Here is a 23,037-nt window from a genome sequence, read left to right as displayed (position 1 = left end):
CGGAGACAACAGAGACAGACCCAGAGAGAGAGAGAGCCGCAGAAACACAGAAAAACCCACACTCGTGCCCTGGGCCCATGCCCAGCCCCTGGCCCTCTCAGCACTGTCAGGCCCTCTTATCCTACTCCTCCCTCCTGGCCCTGCCACCTGTCCCCCCGCAATGCCATCTACCCAAAACCTCAAAGAGAAAGTACCGGTGCACATGAGTGTGACTTGTGGAGGAGGGGAGGGGAGAGAACGGGAAGAGGACTGGCAGAGGTGGAGGTGGGGTGAGCCGGAGCTGAAAAACACCTCGGATACCTCACCTTCAAAACCTCCCCCTTGAGCCCTGTCCCTGAAGCAGCAGGTGGTGGGAACGCAAATTGGGGAGGGGAGCTGAGTAATCACAGGATTACTCAAGCTGTTTCCCGGGAGCCTGGCCTGCCAGGAACTTACCATCTAAGGGCCTGACAGTGCCAGGAACTAGAACCAAGCCGAGGTCAGGAACGTCTAGGCCAGCCCCTGCAGCACGGCTCCCGCAGCAGCCCTCACTCTGCCCAGCCTCACCTGCCGCTTCGGGAAGATCTTTGTAGCTCACACGGTAGCTCTCTCCCAGGGCCCACCAAAGGAAACCCTCCAGTTCCAAGGAGGGAGAAAGGCCCCTGTGCACACGATACCTCCTGAAACCACCTAGTGACTGCGTGACTCTAGACCTCTGAGTCTTAAACAAGATCACCTAGCGAGCTTGTTAAAATGCAGGTCCCCACATGGCAGGTCTGAGGGGGGTCCAGGCTCTCCCATTTGAACAAGCTCTTGGTCGGTGCCCAAGCTTGCTGGTCCTCACCCTACCTTTCTGAGTAGCAAGAATTTAGTCCCTCTTCCTGTTTATGCCTCTCTCTGGGGCATAAGGGTGGGGTTGGTGGTCTCTTCCCCAGCTCATTCTTGTATCTTCCCTGCCATCCAGTGTGACCTCTAAAACTTTATTCTGACATAGTACTAGGTAAAGAAAATGAATCTCTTCTGGACTGCTTCGGGGATTGAAGGATCCCCAGGGAGCTTCCTCTGAGCACCTCCTATGTGGGGAAATATGGTAGAGACAAAGTAGGCTGTCCCCCCTCCCTCCAGCCTCCTCTAATCTCACTGTTCTCGCAGCTGCGAGATTCATTGATAGCGCCCTTTGAATGCATCCAGAGCTTGGCCCTGTGCCACCTTAGGAAGCCAGCCCTGGGCCCTGTCCAGGTGCCCTACACCACAGAGAGGAAGTGGTGGGAGCAAAGGAGGGGCTGCAACCCAGGGGGATCTCTCCCCTCAAACCCCGGAACCACCCCCCAGCTCTGGTAGAGAAAGGATGCAGCCAGAGGACCCAGATTGGCTGGGGTCCTCATCTTCTCCTGGTGCCCCAGCAGTCTAAAGCTAGGCTTTTCCTCTTTTCTCTTTCTCTCTCCTTTTCTCCAATGGACATCGATTAAGGGGGACGAGTAATAAAGATAGACATCAGCACTGGCTGAATTCTTATTCTGTGCCAGGCGTTACATACATTTTTCATTTAATGATCACAGCAATCCTGTGCAGTAGGTACTATTTGTATTGCCCCCATTTTACAAATGAGAAAACTGAGTCCAGGGGAGAGTAAGCGGCTTGACTAAGTAGCAGAAGTAGCAGATCTGGCATGTGAACCCAGGTCTCTGTAACCTGAGAGCCAGTGTCCCCAACCATTGAGCCATATACTCTACAAGGATGAGACGCCCAAATGCATGGGGCGGAATGGGATGGGGGACAAGGTTACCGGCTGCAGGGGAGAGTGTGAAGTGAGGGGGTGGGCTAGGAACGGAATTCAGGGGGGACACCCATGGAAGATTCATGCCAAGATTCACGTCTAGTCTAAAGATCCAGAGAGACGTTATTCCCTCTGTCCCACACCTTCTGTGGTACCAGCCCCCTCCTGCTTTTACCCTTGGCTTCTAAGGCCAGGGAGGCAGGGCTCGCCCATCCCACCAGAGCTCCTGACTTGGGACTCCTCGGGAGACCACAGCTCCCTTGGGGTGTGGACTGGCTTTCACACATCTTGGTAGGTCTCTCTGCAGGAACGAATGAGTGAGTGAGCAAGAGGAATGGATCTCTTTTCTTAGCTTAGGGCCCCCTCACCCCACAGCCCAAACTAGTCCCTCTCCTCCCACGGAGACCACAGCTCCGGCCAGGGAACCCCTGTGTACCCCAGCCTGTCACCAGCTTCCCTCCTTTCTCAGCTCTCAGTTCCCACAGCTTCTGCAAAGCTGGAAACCACGGCGGTGGGCTCCGCCACAAAGAGCAGGAGGGGGAGGGTTGGGTTGGGGGTCAGGAGACAAGCAGTTGTACCTGGTGAACGCTCCTCCCTGCCCATGGTGAGAATTTTCTGCTGATACACCCAGATCCCAGGCTGAGAAAGTAGTGAAGCTAAAACTCAGGTGGGCGAGGGAGAGTCTGGGGTTTTGAAAAGCCACGAAAGACAGCCAGCCACCTGAAATCCCCCCCTTGGTGCCCTGCCACCCCCGCAGTCTGGGACAGGAGAAAGGAGGGGAAACAAAAAAAACGAGTGAAAACAACCAGTGGCTGGGGGGAGGACATGAATCACCAGGAGGAAGCTGTGAGGGGTGGGAGCCCAGACGCCACAATCATTGGCCTTCCCGGCCTCCGGGCTGCATCTCCTCTCCAGAGTGCCTCTGCTGGTGCAGACACCAGTGGACCCAGGAGGACCCTGGCTCTGGCCCCGAGGCCCTGCTCTGTTGCCGTCCCTCCTCCCAGATAGACATCTCCATCCTTCCTGAGCCCAGAGTCCCAGGGAGGGGCAGCATTGCAGCAGCAGAAGGAGTGGAGATTAGATCTCAGAAAGGACTAGTCACTGGAGGAGGGGAGGAGACCCCAGGGCTGCCTTTCTTGGAGAGCTCTTAGCATGGGAAAGTCCCCGTTCCCTGTTTGAGGCAGTGGCCTGGGGGCAGGGGAGGGAGAGGGAGCCCCTGGGAGGGGCAGCCACGCCAACACCCACATTTCATTGTGGTGGGACGGGCTGGGATGCTCCCAACATCTAGGGCCTTGGGCTGGGGGTGTTTGGGAGTCCCGTTAGGCATGGGAAGAGGGGAAAAGGCGAAGGTGCAACAGTGATGCGAGGAAGGAGGGGGCCCTTTGTAAAGGGCTCTCAGGCTGAGGTCTGTGGCACCCGGGAACTTGGACTTCTTTCTGGCCCACGGCTCCTCATTATCATGACCAGACTGGAGATAGATCAGGGCACAGCAAAGACAGGCATGCAACTTCGTACCCCTCGTCCTCCCACCTCCCCATCCAGGCCGAATGCCGGGGCCTCATGTCTCTTGGCTCCACACCGGCCGCACCCCAGAGTGAGCTGATGGGGCCATCCTCCCTCTGGCTGGCTGGGGAGTCTTTCTGGCTAATGGACATTTCCTCTCTACTGACCAGCATGTTGCCATGGCAGAGAGCCTGTATCATTCCTTCAGAACTTCTAGAAATCCCATGCCTCCCACTTTCTGCCTTCCTAGACCCGATCAATACTCAGTGTCTCCACTCTCCTGCCAGCTTTCTTTCCTCTCTGTCTCTCCCTGCGTCTGTGTGCCCTTCCATCTTTGCACTCCAGTTCTGTCTCAGGCTAGACACCGCAATGTTTTGACTCTCCTGGCATTTCTCTAGTTATATCTCTATCTGGACATCACTCTCTCCCCATGTGTTTCATAGATCTTTCGTCATTTGAGTTTGGCCTCTGCATCGCTCTTTATTTCTTGATCTATTTCTGCTCCTTGTGTGTCTGGCCCTTGGGTCTTTGGGTGTGTCACAGTCCCAAGACCCCAGTGCTCTGCCCGCCCCAGCTAAGGTCAGAGAACATGGTGATGGCTGGTACTCACTAGGGGGTCAGGGCAGTCAGATAATCTGGGGCTATGAGATACCCGAGGATGTCCTAGTGAGAAGGACCAGTGGTACCAACCCCCAGATTGGAGGAGACCCCTCTCTTGCCTACTGCGCAGGGGGATATCATGTAGAGCTGACCAAGTGTCTCCCCCGTCTAGTCCCAGGAGCTCCTGCCCTCCTGCCAGGCTCTGAAGCACATCTGATCATTGCTTCCCAGGGTGGATTTGCTGATTTGAGACCATTTCTGGGAAGACCGGTTTGCTAAGCTTTGCTGCTAATGGGAAGAAGCTAGAAGGGAAACTGAAGCCCCAAGAGGCCCTTCTTCTTGTGGAAGATTCTGGCTCTTCTCCTCACCCCTCCTGACCTGCCCCAGCTCATACACATGCACTGGAGTCTCCGTCCCAAACGTGGAAATGAAGTTCTTTCCTTTCCTTGGTCGCCTTTGTGTACCCTCTGGGAGAGCTGAGTTTCCTCCACTACCCTTGGAGGTGCTTAACTCAGAGACCAGCGCTCTCTCTTTGGTCCTGGGCCCTCAGAACTGGGAGCTTCCCAAAGTTGGTTCTGTTTTAAAATTCAACTTACTTGTTTTAAGGAGACAAGCGCCCAATGACTTGCCTAAGGCTACAAGGCTAGTCTGTGAGAGGCGGCACCAGAACATGGTCTTTAGACTCAGCCCACGGGTCTTTCCAGGATCTAATATGGTCTCTCTTTTGTGGGTTGTGGGAAGACCCCAGGTTGAGGCTGGGGGTACCTCAGGCCTCAGGCCACAGGGGCATAGGACTTCCCTTTTCCTCCTTCGCCCTGTGCTCTGAGAGGTCCTCTGGCTTCCCTTACAAGGGCGAGTTGCCCACCCCTGCTCTGCTAGATGGCACAGGGACCCCAGACATCTGCCCACCAGCTGTTGGCCCATGGCTCTGGGCCAGGAAACGGGTGAAGCTGAGGGCTTTTTGCTCCCATCTCCACTGTGTGATCCTACTCATCAAACAGGCATCTGAACCTGGGGTGGGGTCTCTCTCTCTCTCTCTCTCTCTCTCTCTCTCTCTCTCTCACACACACACACACACACACACACACACACACACACAGCACCCTGGCCGGATTCCACTTGGTCATCATGTTCCTGCATTGGGCAGAGAGTGATGGAGAGGCCTGGATGCTGGGGTTCTGACCGCCTCTGCCTGCTGATCTGGCTTTACCCTCACTGTCCCACCGCTTCAGGGTACAGCAACTCCTTCGGACTCTTTTCTCACCCTACTCTCAGGCCGTTTGGAGGCACGGAGGGAAACACTGCAATGGGAGCCAGGGGAGTGAGTTCAGGCTGGCTTATAATTACCAACCTCCACCTACTACAGCTGTGTGATCTGGGGTGAAGCACTGGGCCTCTCTGGGTCTCAGTCTCTTTTTGTAAAACGAGGGGCAGGGTACCTCAGATACTCTTGGAGATCCTTTTCAGAGCCCATGACACAGGAGTTCCTCAATAGGCCCTTTACTGGGGCTGCTCTAAGAGAACTGCTCGGGGAGCCAGACTCCCCGACTATTCCACCCATCTCCCAACAGACTTGGCCTTGACCGGGACACCCCCTGCCAGGGAAGAGCACTCAGCTCTGCTCACACTGTTCCCAAGGTGCCCGTCCTTTCCAGAGGGCCCCAGGCTTCCCCTCTCCCGGGTGGCCCATTCACTTACTTCTCATGACTGAGTCGTGGGCTTTGCCGCCTGGGCTCCCTGTCCTTCTCAGCAGGGGTGTTCCAGGGATGGGGCGCAGATGGCAGTGGGGCTGCGGGCCGTGGCTCTGCACCTAGCTCTCCCCCAATGCTGCTGGGCAGGGGGTTTAAGATCTGCACCCCACAGGTGGCCGAGTGACAACCCCCCCCAGCTCCACCCCCCCACCCCTCTGGGGTGTAGTGGGTAGGATGACAGGCGCCCCATGTGGCCAATCTGGGCCTGGGGCAGAGTGTGAGGGGCGGGGCAGCCAATCGCAGGGGGTGTTGGAAAATTCCAAAACCACAGGCGAAAGACACACGCGGTAAAAGCTGTTTCCACCCGCCAGGGTAGTTCTGGCTGGGGAGCCGGAATGGAGCTCACACGAGCCTGGGGCCAGGTCCCTACTCCCCCTCCCCCCGAGGATCCCAGAGCCTGACCCTCTTTGCCAGGTGACTCCAGGGACAGGGATATTTCCAGAGGTAAGTCACAGAATGTCTGCCTGGGGCCACCTGCGACCCTGTGGACTGCCAAGAGCCGAGCTCAGTGAGATGCAGTCTGGGAGGCTGCCCCACCACCTACCATGCTCATGCCCTCCCTGCAGACACGGTGCATGCCCTGGGCTAGGGAATAAATGATAATAGTAGCAGTAATAATCATCAGACAAATGCCACTATCTGTAGGAAGGGTTAGTCCATCAGAAATTTCCTCAGGAGCAAAACTGCTGAAATTGGAATGATGATGACGATGATGATGGTAATGCTTAGCCGTATGCCAGCAATGGTTCTTAACGTTTTATGTGGATTAGCTAATCCTCAAAAACTACTTTATGTGGTAGGTACCGTTATACCTATTTCAAAGATGAGGAAAAGGAGACACAGAGGGGTTAGGTATCTTGCCCAAGGTCACACAGCTAGTAAAGTGGTGGCGTCCGGATTCAAAATCAGGCAGTTTGGCCCCAGACTCCACTTGAGGAATGGGAAGTTTTCTCTGGTTCAGGTCTGCTTACGAGGGTCTCCTGGTGTGCAAATCTCTCTGTAGAGTTGCTTGGCCTTGGGGAGGCCAGTCAACTTCAGAGGCTCTGTGAGCCTCATAGCTGCTCCGTGGGGTACCTCAGCCTCGGGGTTCCCTCTTCAGGATCCCTTAGGAATCAGGCCCCCTCTTGGTCTGGGGGGTCCGTCTCGGGTTCCTCCCTCCTTGGGGTTGTCTCGGACCCCCTTTGGGGGGCTGTCTCAATCCTGGAGTCCATTTTTCAGAGCCTCTGGGCCTGGGGGAGGTGTTCATCTCTCCTGGATTCTCTGGGCCAACACTCCTAAGAGGTCTCTGACGTTGCCGGGACTCCACGACTCCTCAGCCTGGCACAAGCCTTTCCCCGCTGGCCTTCCTCGGGCTCTCAGGAGCTGGGCAGTGGGTTGGGGGAGGACACTCATCGGTGGGGGTGGGGTGAGGGGGTGGCTGCACGGGGCCAGTGGGTTGCGAAGGGGTAAGGGGGTGTGGTCCTGGCCGAGGTTTCTGCGGTAAGGGGTTAAGGGTAGGAATGGAGCTGAGCCTCTTCCAGTTCCAGATGCTCTGAAAGTCCCCCATCTCCCCCCACCCACATATGGTCCCTGGTCCTCACCTCCCCCACCTCCCCCACGTCACTCCTTGACCCGCTTTCCTCCCAGGGCCCTGCTCAGCATTTCCGTGGGGCCCTGTGGCTAGGGGCAGGCGAGGCACCGATCAGGATTGTGCTGAGCAAAGCAACCCCCCCACCAGAAGGATGTAGCCTCCCGGTGGCCCCCCAGCCCCTGTGTGACCAGCTCAGGGAGGAGGGTGAGGCTTTTGCCCTCTGAGATCTCTCTGCTTGGAACAGGGAGCTCTAGCAGTTTTGACAGCAGGAGGAGTCACAGTGAGCTCTCAGGGGGAACTGGTAGGCAATCCAAGAGAGGGCCATAGAGAAATGCAGGTGGCCTCTCCTACCCCAGAGTTGTCCTCATCAATTCAAGGATGCTTAGAAGGCCTTCCTCAGAGTGCCCTCAGGCTGGTAAGGGCATGTGGATGGGACATGAGCTTTGAGACCAAGGTGCAGTGGGTGCATTTTCTGGGGGACTAGCCTCTCCCATGAACTAGGAGGATAGATCTGATGTGCTGAGAGTTCCCTAGAGAGGATGTTACTTGCTAGAATCCATTGGGAAGTCTTTCCTGAGCTCTAACCCCTTTCTCACATGCTGTAGCCTCAGTCTTTCAGGGCCCCAGGACCCAGAGTGTTCCTATCTATGTGTTTCCTACAGAGATGAAGGCTTTCCTGCTCTCTAGCCCTGCACAGGCTGGCCCCAGGCTTGTTCACACCTCGGGATGTGTTAACCACCGAGATGAACACCAAACCTGGCTCTGCCTCCACAAAGCCTGGTGCAGGCTCTCGGAGTCCCTGAGGCCACCCTGCCTCCCCGTCTCCCCGCTGGCCCAGCGATCTGCCCCACCCCCTTGCGTCTCCTGTGCCTCTGTCCAGCAGCTTCCTCTCCTTCTACCATGGCCCGCTTTCACTGTTCTCTCCTTGTTTCTTCGCGATGTTCCCTCTCACTCTTCAGGCTTCTTTCTTACCTCTTCCGATTGCCCTAATCTTGAGGTTTCTTCACCTCTGCCCCTCCTTTCCCCATCTCCCCATCTCCCCCGTTTTTCTAGGCTCCACCTCCCTTCAGGCCCGGACATCTCTGCCCAGCTCCTCCATCTCTGCACAAGGCACGTGCCTTTCTTTTACACGGACCTCCCTGGAACCCTTGCTAAATGCTTTGCCATCTCTCCACGCCCCAGCACCAGTTCCTACCCCAATTCTCTACTCACAGGTGTGGGTCTTCTTTGCAGCCAGCAGCTCTGTGAAGAGAAGAGAGGGGGTCAGGGCCAATGGTTGAGGACCACGGAGGACCGAGAGACACTCCCCAATTCCCAGGCCCTCATCCCCACCCCATTCCTTCCCAGCAGAACCTGCCATCTGAGGAGAAGGTAGGACCACCCTCCAGTGCACCCTTCTCTTCACTCTCTGCCCTACAGTCACACGAGGCCTCTTCCAGGTCCTCGGAAGTGCCGGGCTCCTGACTACTCTGGGACCGCTCCACACTATTCCTTCTGCCTGGAATGCCCTTCCCTTGCCCCTCCTCAATCTAGATAACTTTTCATCCCCCAGGTTCCTGATTATGTCTTTTCCTTGGAGAGAGCTCCTCCTGCCTTTGTGCTTACACACTCAGCACGAGCATTTGAGTTCCTGGTTCTCACCACATCATCTCACTGCTGTAACTGTGAAATCTGTGAACCGGGGCTTTCCTGCTAGACAGTGAGCCCCATGGAGGCAGGGACCATGTCTGCCTTGCTCATCTTGTGATTCTGTTGTGCCTGCCCCTTAGAGGTGCACAATAAATACTCGCAGCCCAGCCGGAGGTCAATCTCTTGGTTGCTCATTTGTGCCTGAGAGCAGCTGGGAATTCCAGAGGCGTGGTGGTTGAGGGTAGGGGAGTGAGGATGTTAGGGGGAAGAGGAAGGGAGAGCTGCAAGCACAGACCCCTGCTATGCCTCCTGCAGGCTCTGGCTCCATTGGCTCCCCAGCCTACAGAGGACGGGATCCCCCCCACCCCGCTGCTGTGTGTGCCTGGTCCAGGGGGAGGGCAGGCAGTAGGGAGCACAGGCGGGTTGATGGGGGTGGGCAGGGAGGCACAGACCTCCAGAGGGGCAGCTGCTGAGGGGAAAGCCTGGAGCATTGTTGGAGTGGGGAGGAGCGCGTCGTTCATTCATTCATATGGTCAGCTTTTATTAAACACCTACCAAGGGAGCCCCTGAGAAGAAGCTTCCCCTGCCAGGCCTTGGTGCATTTCTTACATCCACACAGCGGCTTCTCACAGAGCACAGGGCCAGTCTTTCATTTCAGAAAACCCTGCAGGTCTGCCTTATGCCTCTTATAGTTTCCCTAACCTCTGACTCTGCTGTCTTGTCGTTTTTTTCCTTCTACTTGTCCAGTCCTTGACACCACCCCCCCCCCCCCCCCGGCTTCGGTTCAACCCACCCGCGCCCCCCACCCCCACCCCCCGCGCACACACACACACACACACACACACACACACACACACTGTCCCTCTGCCCAGGAGATGCTTCTTACAAGCAGGCTTCCTCTACTGGGCTGGGTGGGGGCGGGCGAGTGGACTTGAAGGCCTGGGTTCTGCTGGGGGTGGGGTGGGGGGGAGGACTGCCCAGAGAGGGAGTGGCTCCATCCGGCCCCTCCCGCCTCCCCACCCATCCTGCCTGGCTCCACCCAGCTTCCTCCCTGACGTGGCACCGTCTCTTTGGCCTCCAGCCTTGCGCCTCAGAGCAGGCCTGGGGTAGGGGTGGTCCCCGTGCTTGCCCCGGCAGTGGAGTTCTTCCTACACCAGGTGGCCCTGCAGCCTCTCCCCCTCAGCGCTCACACCCTGACCTAGCACATGGCCCTGGGATCCTGCAGAGAGAGACTCTGAGTTAGACCATCTGCGGGCCCAAGGACCGCCTGACTCTCCGTCCCCCGCTGCCCCGGCTGAGTGCCCCACATTTTCTGCAGAAATGAGACCCCATCCCCCAGGGCAGTGGGGAGGAATGTGCTGGGCTGGTGGGCAAGGGCGGTGGACAGGGTTCTATTGCTTTCTCGCCGACCCTTTGTCATCCCTAAAGGCAGGACGGCTTCCTCCGTTGCTGAATGAACAGAAAAAGGTGGAGTGGTCAGCCTCCCACTGCTGCCTGGGGTCCCAGCCAGATGAGCAGTGTCTGCCTTTTCTCCCAGGGGGCGCTCACACTTGGGACGTGGACCCTTCCTCCCTCCAGCTTCCCTGACTCTGCTCCCCTCTCCTCCCCCGTCCCAGCCATCTCTTCCTTCTTCAGCTCTCCCCTTCTTTCTCCTCTCTGTGCTTCCTGTCTCTCCCCCTTCCTATTTCTCCTCCTCTGTCAGGTCCCCAGCCCCTCCTCCCATTTCTCCTTCAGTCTCTATGGAGACCTGTCCTTTCTCACCAGCCTGTCTTCCCCTGCCGACTCATCTTTCTCTCCTTCTCTCTTTGCTTGCCCCTCCTCCCTCCTCACTTCCCGACCAGTCTCTTGCCATCTCTCCCTCTCCTCTAAACCTCCTGGCAGCCCCTTCCACCTGCCTGCAGGGCCCTAGGGCCTCTTACCCTGCGAGGCTCGGTGGTGTCTCTGTGGGGCCCTGTCCATGGGGCAACTCCCTTGGTGCCGTCCTTGCTGCCCTGGCTGCCCAGGAGGGCAGGGAGCAGGGCCCAGGGGAGGGAAGAGGGAGGAGGGAGGGAGCACCTGGCCCAGCATCAGGCAGGGGAAAGGAGTGGCTGGCAGAGCATCCTGGCATCAGGAGGGGACAAGGGGAGAGACGGGAGGAACAGAGTTTGGAGGCTTGAGGAGAAACAGGATAGGTGATGGGAAGGGGGCTAGCATTTATCGATCACCTTCTGTGTGCTGGGCCCTTTGCCGGTCACTTTATGTAAATCCGTGATTTTCTCCAATCCTCCCAACATCCACCATGAGGCCGGCATAGTCGCTCCAGATAACTATGTGATGCTTATAAGGTAAGTGATGCTCAAAGATAGTCATGAGTTGCCCAAGGACTTGCACAAGGACAATAAGTGGCTGAGCTGTGATTTGAACCCAGGTCTTTGTGAGTTTAGAATCATGGGCTTTCTACTTGACCAAGACAGGTGACGGGAACAGGGGAAGTGGGGAGGGGAGAGATGAAGACGGGATGGCTTATTCGGGGGATGGTGCCTCTTCTACAGGATGAGGTCAGACTCATCTCCGTGGTTCTTGGGTTCCTTGAGGCCTCTGCTTAGCCTCTGCCCTTTGCTGCCCTTTGCTGCCCTTCCCTAGAATTCCCTGGCTCCCTGGTGCCTCCACATCCTCCTGGTCTGCTGGGGCTGTGGGCAGGCCTGGAGGAGTGTGCTGAGGCAGAGGAGCCATGGGACAGGAGGGGAGCCACGTTGCACCGCACTAGTTGCGGGAAGGAGACCCCCCCCAGATTGGGCAGACCCACGCTGAGGAAGGGCTCTGTGGAGAGCTACAGGATACTGCTTCCGCGGGACCCGGATGCCACTAATCTCCTGCACAGACTCGGCCCAGAGTTTGATTAGCTGGGCCTGGCTCTCCTGCTTACCCAACAGGCCGGCTGGCCAGAGGCCAGGCTGCAGTGGGGAGGCTCCCTGGCACCTCCTCCGGCTCTCACTCCCAGCTGGTAAACAGCAGAGCAGGAGCCAGCCACGCCTCAGCCTCGTGACTGCAGCCCACTCCTCCCCGGTGCACGTGGCATCTGGCGTGGAGAGGGCAGGCAGCTGTCCCTTCCCTCACCTGCCCTCCCACCTCACCATCCTGCGCTCGTGCCCCACCCTGGAACCGCACGCTCCGCTACCATCAACACCTCCGTTCCTGGGTAGCTCCCAGAGACTCCGGAGGGCTGCAGCTTACGGGACAAAGGTTAGAAGTAGAAAAGGACTTTCCAGCTCCCAGGATGGTTGACAAGGGTGCAGGGAGTGAGGAAGAGTGGAGTGGAAACTTTTGGGGACCTTCCTGTACCGAGAGTCTGAGGGCGTGTGTCTGTTCCTCTGAGACTCTGATTATCCCCGTGTCCTTTTGGTAAATGCATGGCCCACGCGTCTGTGTATACTTCTCTGCACAGAACAGGATGTTGGTCTGTTTTGGGGCTCAGCCCCTTGGGCAAGCTTGGAGTAAGAAGTAAAGCTCTCTAAAGCACCACCCAGGCCAGTGCCCAGCAGAGAAGTAGAGCCAGCAAGAGGCAGAGGGGCAGGGTGCAGGGGCTGCCGGGGCAGAGTGTTGCTCTGCTGTCCCCTTCCCTGCCCACGATTGGCTTTGCTTCCTCTCGGTATCCTCTCTCTGTGTCTCTGCCTGCCAACCCCTCCGTGCCTATGGCTCTTCTGTTTTCTGTGCCTCGGTAGCTCATCCCTCTTTCTGTTTTCTCCTCTTTCAGCCTCTCTTCCTCTGTGACTCTGGGTCCCTCAGGATCCTTCTTGACCTACCAAGCATGGGCATGGAATAGAGGCCGTGCAGAGTGCCTGGGGATGGGCACTTGGCCCTGGCATCGTGCCAGGCAGCCCTGCCCACCCCAGATACGGTAGGTCTGGCTGCCTCTCTCAGCCGTGCCACTTCGTGCCACTGTGTAAGGTGGGGAGGAAGTGACTGGTGGTTGGGAAGACAGGGTCCTGGCTCTAGGCCTAAGCTAGTCTCATGCTTCCCAGCGTATCTCTATGCCTTCCTTACCCTAAGCATGGATGGCTGGTGTTCTTTCTCCCTGGGGCAAGTAGGTACCCTGATCATCCTTTTGGGAAGTCCCCCCCTCATGCCTACACTTCCTCCCTCCTGCTCTAATCACAGATTCTTTTCTGGAGGAATCAGTCCTTTCAGAGCAGGGCAGTGGTTATTTCCTCCCCAAATACATTCTCACATTCTTATGCAAGGAAGAGGCTGATAGGGATCAGAGAATCAATTCACCCACCACGTGCCCAAGTTCCCTTATCAGGGGAATCTGAACGCCAGGGGCAAGCAGCCTGGGGGTGTGGAGGGTGGTGATGGTGGCTTGGAACTGGGGAGCAGTCACCAACTTCTTCTTCCCTTCCTTTCCACCCCCTAGACCACAGAAACCACTTAAAGCTCGTGCAAGCCTGCCCCTCCTGGGAGGGCCTGGGGTGTAAAGGTGGAAAGTTTGTGGGGCCTGGGCTGACTGCATGCTACATACCACCTCAGCTCCATCCTTCGAGGGCCACCCGCTCTGGGAGGCCTGATCCAGTGGTTAAGAGTACCTTCCTATGTGTCCTTTCTAAGAGGTCCATGCCTGGGGGAGACCTCAACCCACCGGAGGGACTCAGGGAGGGGGCACAGTCCCCTCAGCCATTAAAAAAAAGGACATCTCCGGCTCTATAAACATCTGTAGATCTCACAGTCACCACCCCTCCCCTTTCCTGTTACAAAGGCCACTGTGGGTGGAGGGACCAGTGGGAGTTTGACCTCAGCTCCTGGCCCTGAACTCTCCGTGTGACCCTGCCTGTGGCACTCATCTGTCAATTAACATCTGTGGTCATTTAGACTTGGACGTTGCAAGGAGGGTTGAAAAGCAGGAGCTCTGATTTTTGGAGCCGAAAGACGGGTAAGAATGTAGCCTACTATTAGTCCTCAATTACCACATTGTTAAAAAGGGGACAGTAATATCTGTCCAGACTTGTGTCTGTGAACATGCTTTGAGGCCAGAGCAGTCTGCACACAGGAGGGGTTCTTACAACCTTATTTGCCCCAGGGCATGCTTCTGTGGCTTTAGTTTAGCCTGGAAGTTCCTCCAGGGACATTGTGGTCCCCATGGGGGGGTGGGGAGGGGGAGGGTCACAGCTGTGGATACTGAGCGAACTGCTCCTGACTGGAGTGGACTTGAATTCTCACCTTGCGAGCCTCCTCTGAATGGCAGGTGAGGTAGGAGGTCTGGATGGAGCCACAGTCCTAAAACTTCCCTGCAGTCAGGGCTGATCCTCAGGCAAGTTTACTTAACCTCTCTGATCTATCTTCTCCGTAAAATGGTAACAGTAGCCGCCTTACTGAGTGGTTGCAATGATTAACTGGCATAACAATAAAGTACAGAACCTACTGGTACAAAGTACTGTGGTTAAAAAGCAATGTTTCGGTCCCTCCCGCCCTCTTTCCATTCTTACAATCTTCCTTTCTTCTCTTTGTCTGACTCCCTTCCTAATCTCTCTCCTGCTTTATTTTTCTCTAGAACATATTACCAGGTGACGTTTCTACATTTTACTTATTCATTTTGTAAATTGTCTGATACCCGTGTCTGTTTTTTGTTTTGTTTTGTTTTGTTTTTTGCGGTACGCGGGCCTCTCACTGTTGTGGCCTCTCCCGTTGCGGAGCACAGGCTCTGGATGCGCAGGCTTAGCGGCCATAGCTCACGGGCCCAGCCGCTCCGTGGCATGTGGGATCTTCCCGGACCGGGGCACGAACCCGTGTCCCCTGCATCGGCAGGCGGACTCTCAACCACTGAGCCACCAGGGAAGCCCCCCGTGTCTGTTTTGATCACTGCTGTATCCAATGCCCAGAACCTCCTGGCCTTCCCTAAGTATTTGTTGAAGGACTGCATGAATGAAGGGTAAATGGCCTCTACTTCTCTTTCCAGCTACTTTCAAATGGGCGTCAAATCCAGTTACTCACCAAAGGTTGTTAGGGGAGGATTTGGGACTGAAGTAGGACAGTACTAGGGATGGAGCTGGATCTATGGGTGGACTTCACAGGCTGAAAAGATCGGAGAGCTGTCATCCTGGGGAAGGAAGTGACCTGACTGGGAAGTGGCAGCTGGCACTTAGGGATATTATAGTGAGGTGATTAAGAACCCAGAGTCTAAGGCCAGACTGTCTGGGTTTGAATCCTAGTTCTACCCCTCACTGGATGAGTAAAACCCAAGGTCACACTGGATAAAAATATTAGCAATAGTACTTAACCCTCAATGGGGTTGGTGGCAAGTTGTTGGAACGGTTCCTTGCATGGCGATTATCTTGGCGCAGCTGTTAGCACCTAATATTATTTGATCAATGCTACCATCTAGTGGACATCTGGAGCAAGATTTCCCTGGTCTGGGGGGTTGAGGGTGGGGTGGGGAGGGACCTAATCAGGGGAGGGAGAAGGAACCGAGGGGTGCTCTGAATGCAAGTGTGTGTGTGTGTGTGTGTGTGTGTGTGTGTGTGTGTGTGTGTGTGTGATGTTAGCATTACACATGCTGAGGTTTATCTAGATCCAGCAGGCAGGCTTGGCCCTGGTTAGGGCCACCGGGCAAAATGAGAAAGCGGGGAGGGAGAAAGAAGTTGGGTTGGCACAGCGCCTCCCTTCCTCCCTCCCTCTCCCCCTCCCTTCTTTCCTCCTCCAAGCCTGGCCTGAGCCAAGAGGAACCAGCTCCAGGGAAGGTGGGGGAGAGAGAAGAAGGTCACTGCTGACGTCAGGGACATTCAGGTAGGAGGTAAACACAATGTGACCTACATTTATCCATTTTCCACATTCTGCCCCTACTCACTGGGGTAGCGTTTTCTGGGCACCCCTGAGAACAGTTCTCACAGTCCAGTGGGACCCCCTCTTCCCCCAGGACCTCAATCCCTGGGACATTCTATCTTGGTCTTTCATTACCAAGCACTGTTCTAGCTCCTGGCTCCAGCTTTACCCCCAAGGGTGGCACAGGTGTGGGAGGGACAGGCAAGAGAGAGGACACCTAAAGGCATAGTGTGCTGGTCTTACATCCACTGACTCACTCCCAAGACACGGAAATTTCATGTCTCTTCAGAACAGATGGGGGGGTGGGTAGATGGGTGGGGTAGTGCTGCTTTCCCCTGTGCAGCCCCAAGGAACCCCCAGCGGAAGGTGGCTTTTGTTGGTTTCAGTCACAGAGTTTTTTTCTGGAGTGACTCAGTGATTGGAGGGCCCCCTGAGGGGGTAGGGACCTGGTTGAACAGGGAACCTAGAACCTACTCAGGCCAGACCTACTGAACTAGTGTCAGGGTCTCTCAGGAATGGAGCCCAGGATTCTTTCTGCATGTTTACCAAGCTCATCCAGGATTCCTGATGTCTTGTTATTGTGATGCTCATTCAAGTTTGAGAACCACTGCTTAAGGTCTGCTCCAAATCAGACAACTGAATGAGCTTCCTCCATCCCGTGTACGGCCAGGGCAGAGGGAGGAGGGTAGGCTGCAGATCTGAGAGCGTAGGGTGCCAACAAGTGGGAGAGATACCGCCAGAGACAAACAGATATTTTATTAGCAAAAATAAATACATGCCGGGCAGATGGAAAGAATGAGGACTGCAGACCCGCTGGAGACCTCCTGAGGAAGAGGCAGTCTCTCAGGCTACAGGCTGAGATGGGCAGGCGCCAGGGAGGCTCTGGGACCTAGCCCACCACGCAGGGTGGGCAGCAGGGCAATCAGGGGCGTCTCACACTCCCCCAGCAGCACGTCCCTGCGGAAGCCTGCTCTCCTGTCCAGCACCTTGGCCCTCAGACTGTGGGCGGCCAGGTCAGGCGGGCCGAGCCCGTCGAAGAAAAAGTCCTCATTGAAGATGGGGTTGGCGCTGCATTTGACCACGCGGCTCCGCTGGCCCCGCGCCCGGGCGCGCGGCCGCAGCCTCAGCACCACGCAGCAGCCGCCGCCGCCGCTCCCGGGGCCGGCCCGCGACCCGGGCAGGCCCTCGGCGCTCACCAGGCGCAGCCGCAGCCGCCCGGGCCAGGCCTGGTACTCGGCGGATAGCCGCAGCTGCCCGCCCAGGGGCTCGAGGCGCAGCACGCTCTCCTTGGCCGGCCGCAGCTGGCGGCACAAGAAGTCGAGGTGGAAGAGCGGCGGCGTGGGCGGCCCCGCTCGGCGCGGCGCGTACGGGCTGGTGTCGGCCGAGCTCGCCTCCTCTGGGGACAGCGAGCGCGGCCTGGGCGGCCGGGGCCGGCCGGGGCCTGGCCGCGGCGAGCCAAAGGGCGACGAGTCGGGCGACGAGGCCGTGTCGCTGTCGGGGGCCCGGCAGAGGCGCAGGTCCGGGGAGGAGACGTGCAGCCTGAACTGCGCAGGGGGCAGCCCCCCGGCCAGGGCGGGCGGCGGCGAGTGGAACAGGGACTCGCGCCGGCGCGTGTGTGGGCTCCCGGGCAGGAAGGCCCAACCTTCGCGGCCTGCCAAGTGCGGCAGCGAACAGGCCTCGGGGAGGCCGCGCCCGTCCACGTTGCGCCCGCTGAGGGGCTCGGCGCCGCCTGGGTCGGGGAGCCGAGGCGGGATGAAGAACTGCGGAATGCGATCGGGGGTGAGGACGTTGGGGCAGGCGCGAGCCAGCGGGCACGGGGTGCGGCGCTTAGGAAACAGGCCGGAGGGCGCCCACCGGGCCCTGGGCTCCGCGGCCCCCACCCAGCAGCCAGCTTTCTCCAAGAGCCACATGCGGTGGGATGGGGGGGCTGAAAGTCCGAGTTCCACGAGGCCGAGAGGGTCCAAACCCAGCGTCTCAGGTGGAGGCCTGTACAAGGAAAGAAGGAAAGCCCAAGGTGGGTGATGCTGCAAACGAGCATCTGGTCTGCCGCCGTGCCCTTCTTTACGGGCCCACGGGGTGCACAAGCCCCTGTTTGAGCGGGGTGGGGGGAGGATGGGGAGGGACAAAGGGCGGCAAAGTCGGGGGGTCCAGGGAGAAATAGAGGGAGCCCAGGGCTAGACAGTAACATTTTCGGATCAGGCCTCGGACATCCGAGTACACAGGCTCTCCCATTGCTCCCGCTGGTACTGAAGATGTACACCCACTTCAGAGTTAGAAGGCCTTACACACCCACTAGGAGAATAGAGTAACACCCTCATTAACAAAAGGTCTGTAGCCGCAGACACCGACCCGGGTTCGGAACCCCCGCTCCTATACACTCTCCCCCTGAAGAGACACCGCGGCCCTTGGAGGGTTCACCCCCTTCTCTCATGCCCAATCCAGAAGACTAAGGCTCTCCTCCAGTGTCTGATCTGGCGCCCCTTGGGACTACCCCCCTTTCCCCAGCACCCCATCCCCGCAGGCTGCATTCCCGGGCGGCACCGCAAGCTTCTCCAGGCTGAGCCATCCTTCGGCCCTAGCCACACCTGCCTCCTCTCGCGCCTCCTTCGCCTTCCCGAGCCGTTCCAGGCCAGAAGCAGACTCGCTGCACACTTGGCTGCTGCTGCCCTGCGAGCGAGCACTTAGGGCCGGTTCAAGGAGACGCACCTCTCGGGAGCACAGAATCCCACCCCTCCTAAAGCCCTGACTGTCCCGCTCCCTGCGTCCCAGCCCTACCGCATCCCGAGTTCTGCCGCGAGGGCCCAGCCGTTGGGCCGCCCCTCCCACTCCCCACTCCCTTTCTCCCTAGGAAACCAGTGAGCACAAAGACAGCATTGATCCTCTGCCACCCCCTGAGCTGACTCCGGGAGGCCCCGCCGCCAGCGCGCGCTTACCGCACCCCCTCACCGCACCTCAGGGAGCGCGAGGTTCCGACTTTCTGCCTGGGAGTCTGAGCCCACGGCAGCAGGCTCGGTCAGGCGCCCAGAGTGCAGGCCTCACTGGTGGGCCGCCTCTGGGTCCTGGCCTCTGGCCAGGAGGCGTTCAGAGCCCCGGGGTGGGGGAGCAGCTTCCTCTCCAGCTTGCTACCCCAGCCCAGTCCCGGGAGGAGCTGGCAGGGGCCTCCGTTGCCTACGTACAACCTCTTTTCCTGGATAAACACAGCTCTGTCTTTGCGGCCGTCAGCCCGGCCTTCTTAACTCCTCCCTTCAGGTTGCTAGCAGCAGGCCAGCCCTGTGCCCTGGGGCCTTCTCTGCTGGGCCCTGGCTGCTTGGGAGTTGGGGAGGGCTGCAGTGAAAAGGGAGACAGCCATTAGTGGGCAGTGGCCTCCATCCCTTAATGCTACGCTGGCCCCACCCAGCCCTCCTAGGTGAAAGCCACAGGCACTGCGACACAAATGGTAACTTCTGCAAAGCCCTCCTTGCTGGAATCCTGCCTTGGCCCCCGTTGTTCAGTTCTGGAGACATCCCAGTTGCTCCCAGACAGAGTGATTTGTAGTGACTGGTTCTCTCAATTACACTGGACCAGGGAAAAGGGACCAAGCTTGAAATTTCTGGACATAGAGACACTGAGGACAGAGCTGTTTCCATCAGTGAGTCAAGGTCAGGCTGTGTCCACCCACCCCCCCAACCTTGTCAGAAGTGTGTTAAACTGTAAACATGGAGGATGTCTCCCCCTTCCTTCCCCTCCTTGAAGGCAGATCCTAGGAGACACAGGCCACCACTGACAAGATGAGACCATCAACTGTATTCCAGGCACACTCACTATCCTTCATTCACTCCTTAGGATGTTTGCATAAGCTACTTTCTCTTCTAGGACCACTTCCCCTTCACCCTTCAGATCTGGAGGCCCTCATTGACATGCTCCCGTTGAAATTAGGGGGTTCTCTTGTCTACTTTCACAGCATCCCATACTTTTCCTTTATGGTACTGTTCACAGTTTTGTTTTGTTCTTTTCTGTGATTTATTTCTGTGATTATTTAATGTCCTCCTCCCTTAGCAGACTGTAAGCATCACAAAGACAGTGCTTAGAACAAGCCAGGTGCTCAAGCAGGATTGTTGAATGGATGAATGATATTAAGCAGAATTGTGTCTGAATTAGTTCATTTACCCCTTCATGGTGCTAGGTGCTGGGGAGACACAGAATGGGGAAGCAGACAGGCAATAACGACAGCAACAAGACAAATTGTGAAACTCAGGAAACAAGATGATTATTCTGACATCTGACACTTGAGGGTTTGGGGGGAGCAAATGTTTCTTTTGTGGAGATCCCTGGTGGCACGCAGACCCTCCAGTCCTGTGGCTGCTGACTCAGCTCAGCCCTGGTGTCATTTCTGGGGAGGGTGGTCTGTGTGGAGTGCTGCAGCCGAGAACTCACAGCTGTGGCATCAGTCAGGTGGGTCGGGGATCTGAGCTCTGGGACTTACTAGCTGTGTGACCTCTGGCCTGTAACTTAATCTCTCTGGGGTTCACCTTTCCCATCTGAAAAATGGAGAGAAAATACCTAACTCTCAGAGTTGGCATGAAGATTAAATAAGCTCACACATGCGCATCAGTTAGGCTGACTTCTGCTAAAAGTACATGAAAAGAGAAACCCCACTTCAATCTGACTTGACAATAAGGACATTTTTGTCTTCTGTGATAAGCAGTCCAGAGGAAGGGTAGGATTTAAGGAAGTTTGATTCTGTGGCTTCATTCATTCATCCATAGTTATTGACTACCTACTATGTGCCAGGCACTGTATACTGCACTCTGGGGATATAGCAGTGAGAAAACAGAGAAATCTTCTGGCTAGATACTTTAGTGGGGGAAGAAAGACCACAGACAAAAATAACTGAGTAAAAACTACAGTTTATTAGATGGAAATCACTGTTGGGGAAAAAATTAAATTAGGGGGGGATCATAGAGGGTGTCAGGAGAGCATGCAATTTTACATAGTGTGGTCAAAGATGGCCACCTTGAGAATGTAACATTTCAATAGCGATATGAAGGAAGGAGGAAGGATATCTGAGGGAAAAGCATTCTAGGCAGAAGCAATGGAAATGCAAAGGCCCTGAGGCAGAAGTATGCCCGGAGTGTTCAAGGAGGCGAAGAGGCCAGTGTAGCTGGAACAGAAGGAGTGATGGGGAAGTGAGGTCAGAGAGAGCGGGGCCAGACTCTTCGGGGGCTTGTAGCATTTGTAACAATTTTAGCTTCCTCTTGTGGTGAGCTGAGGAGTGATATGACTTGACTTATGCATTAAAAGGGTTGCTGTGGTGGCTGCATTGATAATAGAATAAAAGGGGTAAGGCTGTAAGTAGGGAACTCATATAGGAGAATATTGAAATAATCTTGGCACAAGATGATTGGGGCATGGATCTGTGTTGCGGTAGTCAGTTTCTGGATATATTCTGTAGATAGAGTCAGTAGGATTCCCTGATGGATCCATCCCCATTTAAGAGAAAGAATTATCCAAGGTTCTTGGCCTAAGCAACTGGAAGAATGGAGTTGCCATTTACTGAGAGGGGGAAATATCAGGGGCTCAGTTTTAGATCTATTAAACGAGGAGATGTCTGTTAGACATCTAGATGGAGATGTTGAGCAAGCAGTTGGATATATGAATCCGGAGCTCAGAGGAGAAGCCCAGACTGCAAGTATAAATGTGGGCACCAAGAGAAATGTAGATGGAATTTAAAGTCACCAGATTTGATGAACTGAAGGTAGAAAAGAAAAAGGATCCAAAGACCGAGTCCTGAGTGCCCAACAGTTAGAGTGGGAGAGGAGGAGGAACCAGCTGTGCCAGATGCTGTGGGAAGGTCCGATAAAATAAGGACTGAGAGTTGACCATTAGATTTAGCCCTGCAGAGTCATTAGTGACTTTGCCAAGACCAGTTTCAATGGAGTGGTGAAGGCAAAAGCCTGATTGGAGTGGGCTTGAGAAAGAATAGAAGGAAGAGAGCAAAGACAACTCTCTGGAAGAGTTCGCTAAAAGAGTAGGGAGAAGTGGGGCAGTGGCCAGAGAGGGAGTAGCATCAAGAGAAAAAAATTTAAATGACAGAAATATGGTATGTTTGCTGATGGGAAAAATCAAATAGAAAAGGAAAACTGATAATGCAGAAGAGAAAAAGGAGAATATTTGGAGCAATATTGCCAAGTAGACTAGAAGAAATAGGTGTCATGCACAAGAAACAGAGCTAAGGGTGGCCCCCTGCCTGCTGTGTGAACAGTTCACCCACAGTTACTGGAGGGGAAGTAGAATAAATTGGTAGAGGTAGTAGGTGGAGAGGTGTGGTAGTGGGAGCTTGCTCTTTCTGAACACTTCTGATTTCTCAGTGAAACAGGAAGCAAGGTCTTTAGCTGAGAGTGATGATGGGGGAGGAGGTGGTGCTAGGCATTTGAGTAGAGAGGACCAGGAAAGAAACAGTCGCCTAGGAAAGCAGGAGAGTGAATGATCTGCAGGGCAGGATGATCTGCAGGATGACTGCAGGGCAGTATTACGGGCCCACTTTAGGATAACGATCTAGGCTTTAAAGTGAGACCGGACAGCAAGGTTGTGTGGGTTTTCTCCAGCTGTGTTCAGCTGTGCAGTGCTCTGGGGAAAATGGGCAGAGATTTGGATTTAGCCAGGGTTATGCTCAATCTTTGACAGTTCATTGTCCTCCTTTCTCTTGCCTTCCATTTCCTTCTCTTGGTGGATATTAAATTAAGGATGCACACAAGGGTGTACAGCAGTGGGATTGAAAACTGACCGCAGATAATCCACAACCTGGCTGTGTTAGTTGGGGTCTGGTGAGGAAAACAGCAGTTGTTAGATGGTTCAACAGAGGGAGTTTGACACAGGGAATTTGTTACCAAGGTGGTGGAAGAACAAAAAAGGCAAATAGGAAGATGAGGGCTGTCTAGCAGGATCTGTAACCATGGAGACACAGCCACTACTTGAGTTGCCTCCCAAAACAGAGAAGGGGAGAAATACCCTGACATCTCCTTACTTCCCACCTTCCAGTCTTCCACCAGCCTTCCAAAGCCAGATGACAAAGGAGACTGGGAAATGTATATTGCAGGCACTAGCCCTCTGCAGTCTAAGGCAGAGTAGGGGAAGGGTGGGGATCTGACAGCCATCAAGCAAATGACTGACACACTGGGTAGCCAAACAATAAGACATCAGACCAGGAACTTGGAGATCACCTCATCTACCCTTTCATTTTTATAGAGCAGGAAACAGACCCAAAGAGAAATGATGGCCGAACAGTAGCAGAGTTGAGACTAGAACCCAGATCTTCTATCTTAAAGAGCATGGTTCTTTCTTGTACCCCAGGGGTCTTCATAATTGAGCAGAGCTTCTCCCTTGAATGAGGGCCCAGGGTGTGGCCTCCGCACCTCTTCCAGCACCATTGCTGCCACTCAAGAACTATGTAGGTGGGC

The 23,037-nt window shown here is 55.7% G+C and overlaps 2 protein-coding genes and 2 long non-coding RNA genes across 5 annotated transcripts in view; 2 read left to right on the top strand and 2 right to left on the bottom strand.

The window, feature by feature from the left end:
* Nucleotides 1-10,829, bottom strand: part of RORC (RAR related orphan receptor C) — a 23,934-nt gene extending 13,105 nt beyond the window's left edge. For both annotated transcript variants that reach the window (XM_033859132.2, XM_033859139.2), the window contains exons 1-2: nucleotides 10,729-10,829; nucleotides 8,393-8,422 (exon numbers count right to left, since the gene is read on the bottom strand). In XM_033859132.2, coding sequence (XP_033715023.1) covers nucleotides 8,393-8,422; nucleotides 10,729-10,768 — 70 coding nt within the window. In that variant the 5' untranslated portion in view covers nucleotides 10,769-10,829. The remainder of the gene's footprint in view (nucleotides 1-8,392; nucleotides 8,423-10,728) is intronic.
* Nucleotides 5,931-8,975, top strand: LOC117312753 (uncharacterized). The gene is made up of 3 exons (XR_004527216.2): nucleotides 5,931-6,054; nucleotides 8,414-8,551; nucleotides 8,733-8,975. It is a non-coding gene; the product is annotated as an uncharacterized lncRNA (long non-coding RNA).
* LOC141279186 (uncharacterized) lies at nucleotides 10,813-23,037 on the top strand. Its single transcript, XR_012333106.1, has 3 exons — nucleotides 10,813-11,133; nucleotides 15,484-15,565; nucleotides 22,931-23,037. It is a non-coding gene; the product is annotated as an uncharacterized lncRNA (long non-coding RNA).
* Nucleotides 16,339-18,877, bottom strand: C2CD4D (C2 calcium dependent domain containing 4D). The gene is made up of 2 exons (XM_019920075.3): nucleotides 18,553-18,877; nucleotides 16,339-17,587 (listed from the first exon to the last, which is right to left on the bottom strand). The coding sequence occupies exon 2, from the start codon at nucleotides 17,509-17,511 to the stop codon at nucleotides 16,450-16,452; it is 1,062 nt and encodes a 353-aa protein (XP_019775634.1). The 5' UTR covers nucleotides 17,512-17,587; nucleotides 18,553-18,877; the 3' UTR covers nucleotides 16,339-16,449.

Source organism: Tursiops truncatus, chromosome 1, assembly GCF_011762595.2.
Source record: "Tursiops truncatus isolate mTurTru1 chromosome 1, mTurTru1.mat.Y, whole genome shotgun sequence".
NCBI lineage: Eukaryota > Metazoa > Chordata > Mammalia > Artiodactyla > Delphinidae > Tursiops > Tursiops truncatus.
The sequence above is the reverse complement of the archived record's forward strand: the minus strand, read 5'-3'. Positions and strand labels throughout refer to the sequence as shown.

Coding starts and splice junctions, on each gene's coding strand:
- C2CD4D (XM_019920075.3), bottom strand. CDS start 17,511: ATGTGGCTCTTGGAGAAAGCTGGCTGCTGGGTGGGGGCCGCGGAGCCC.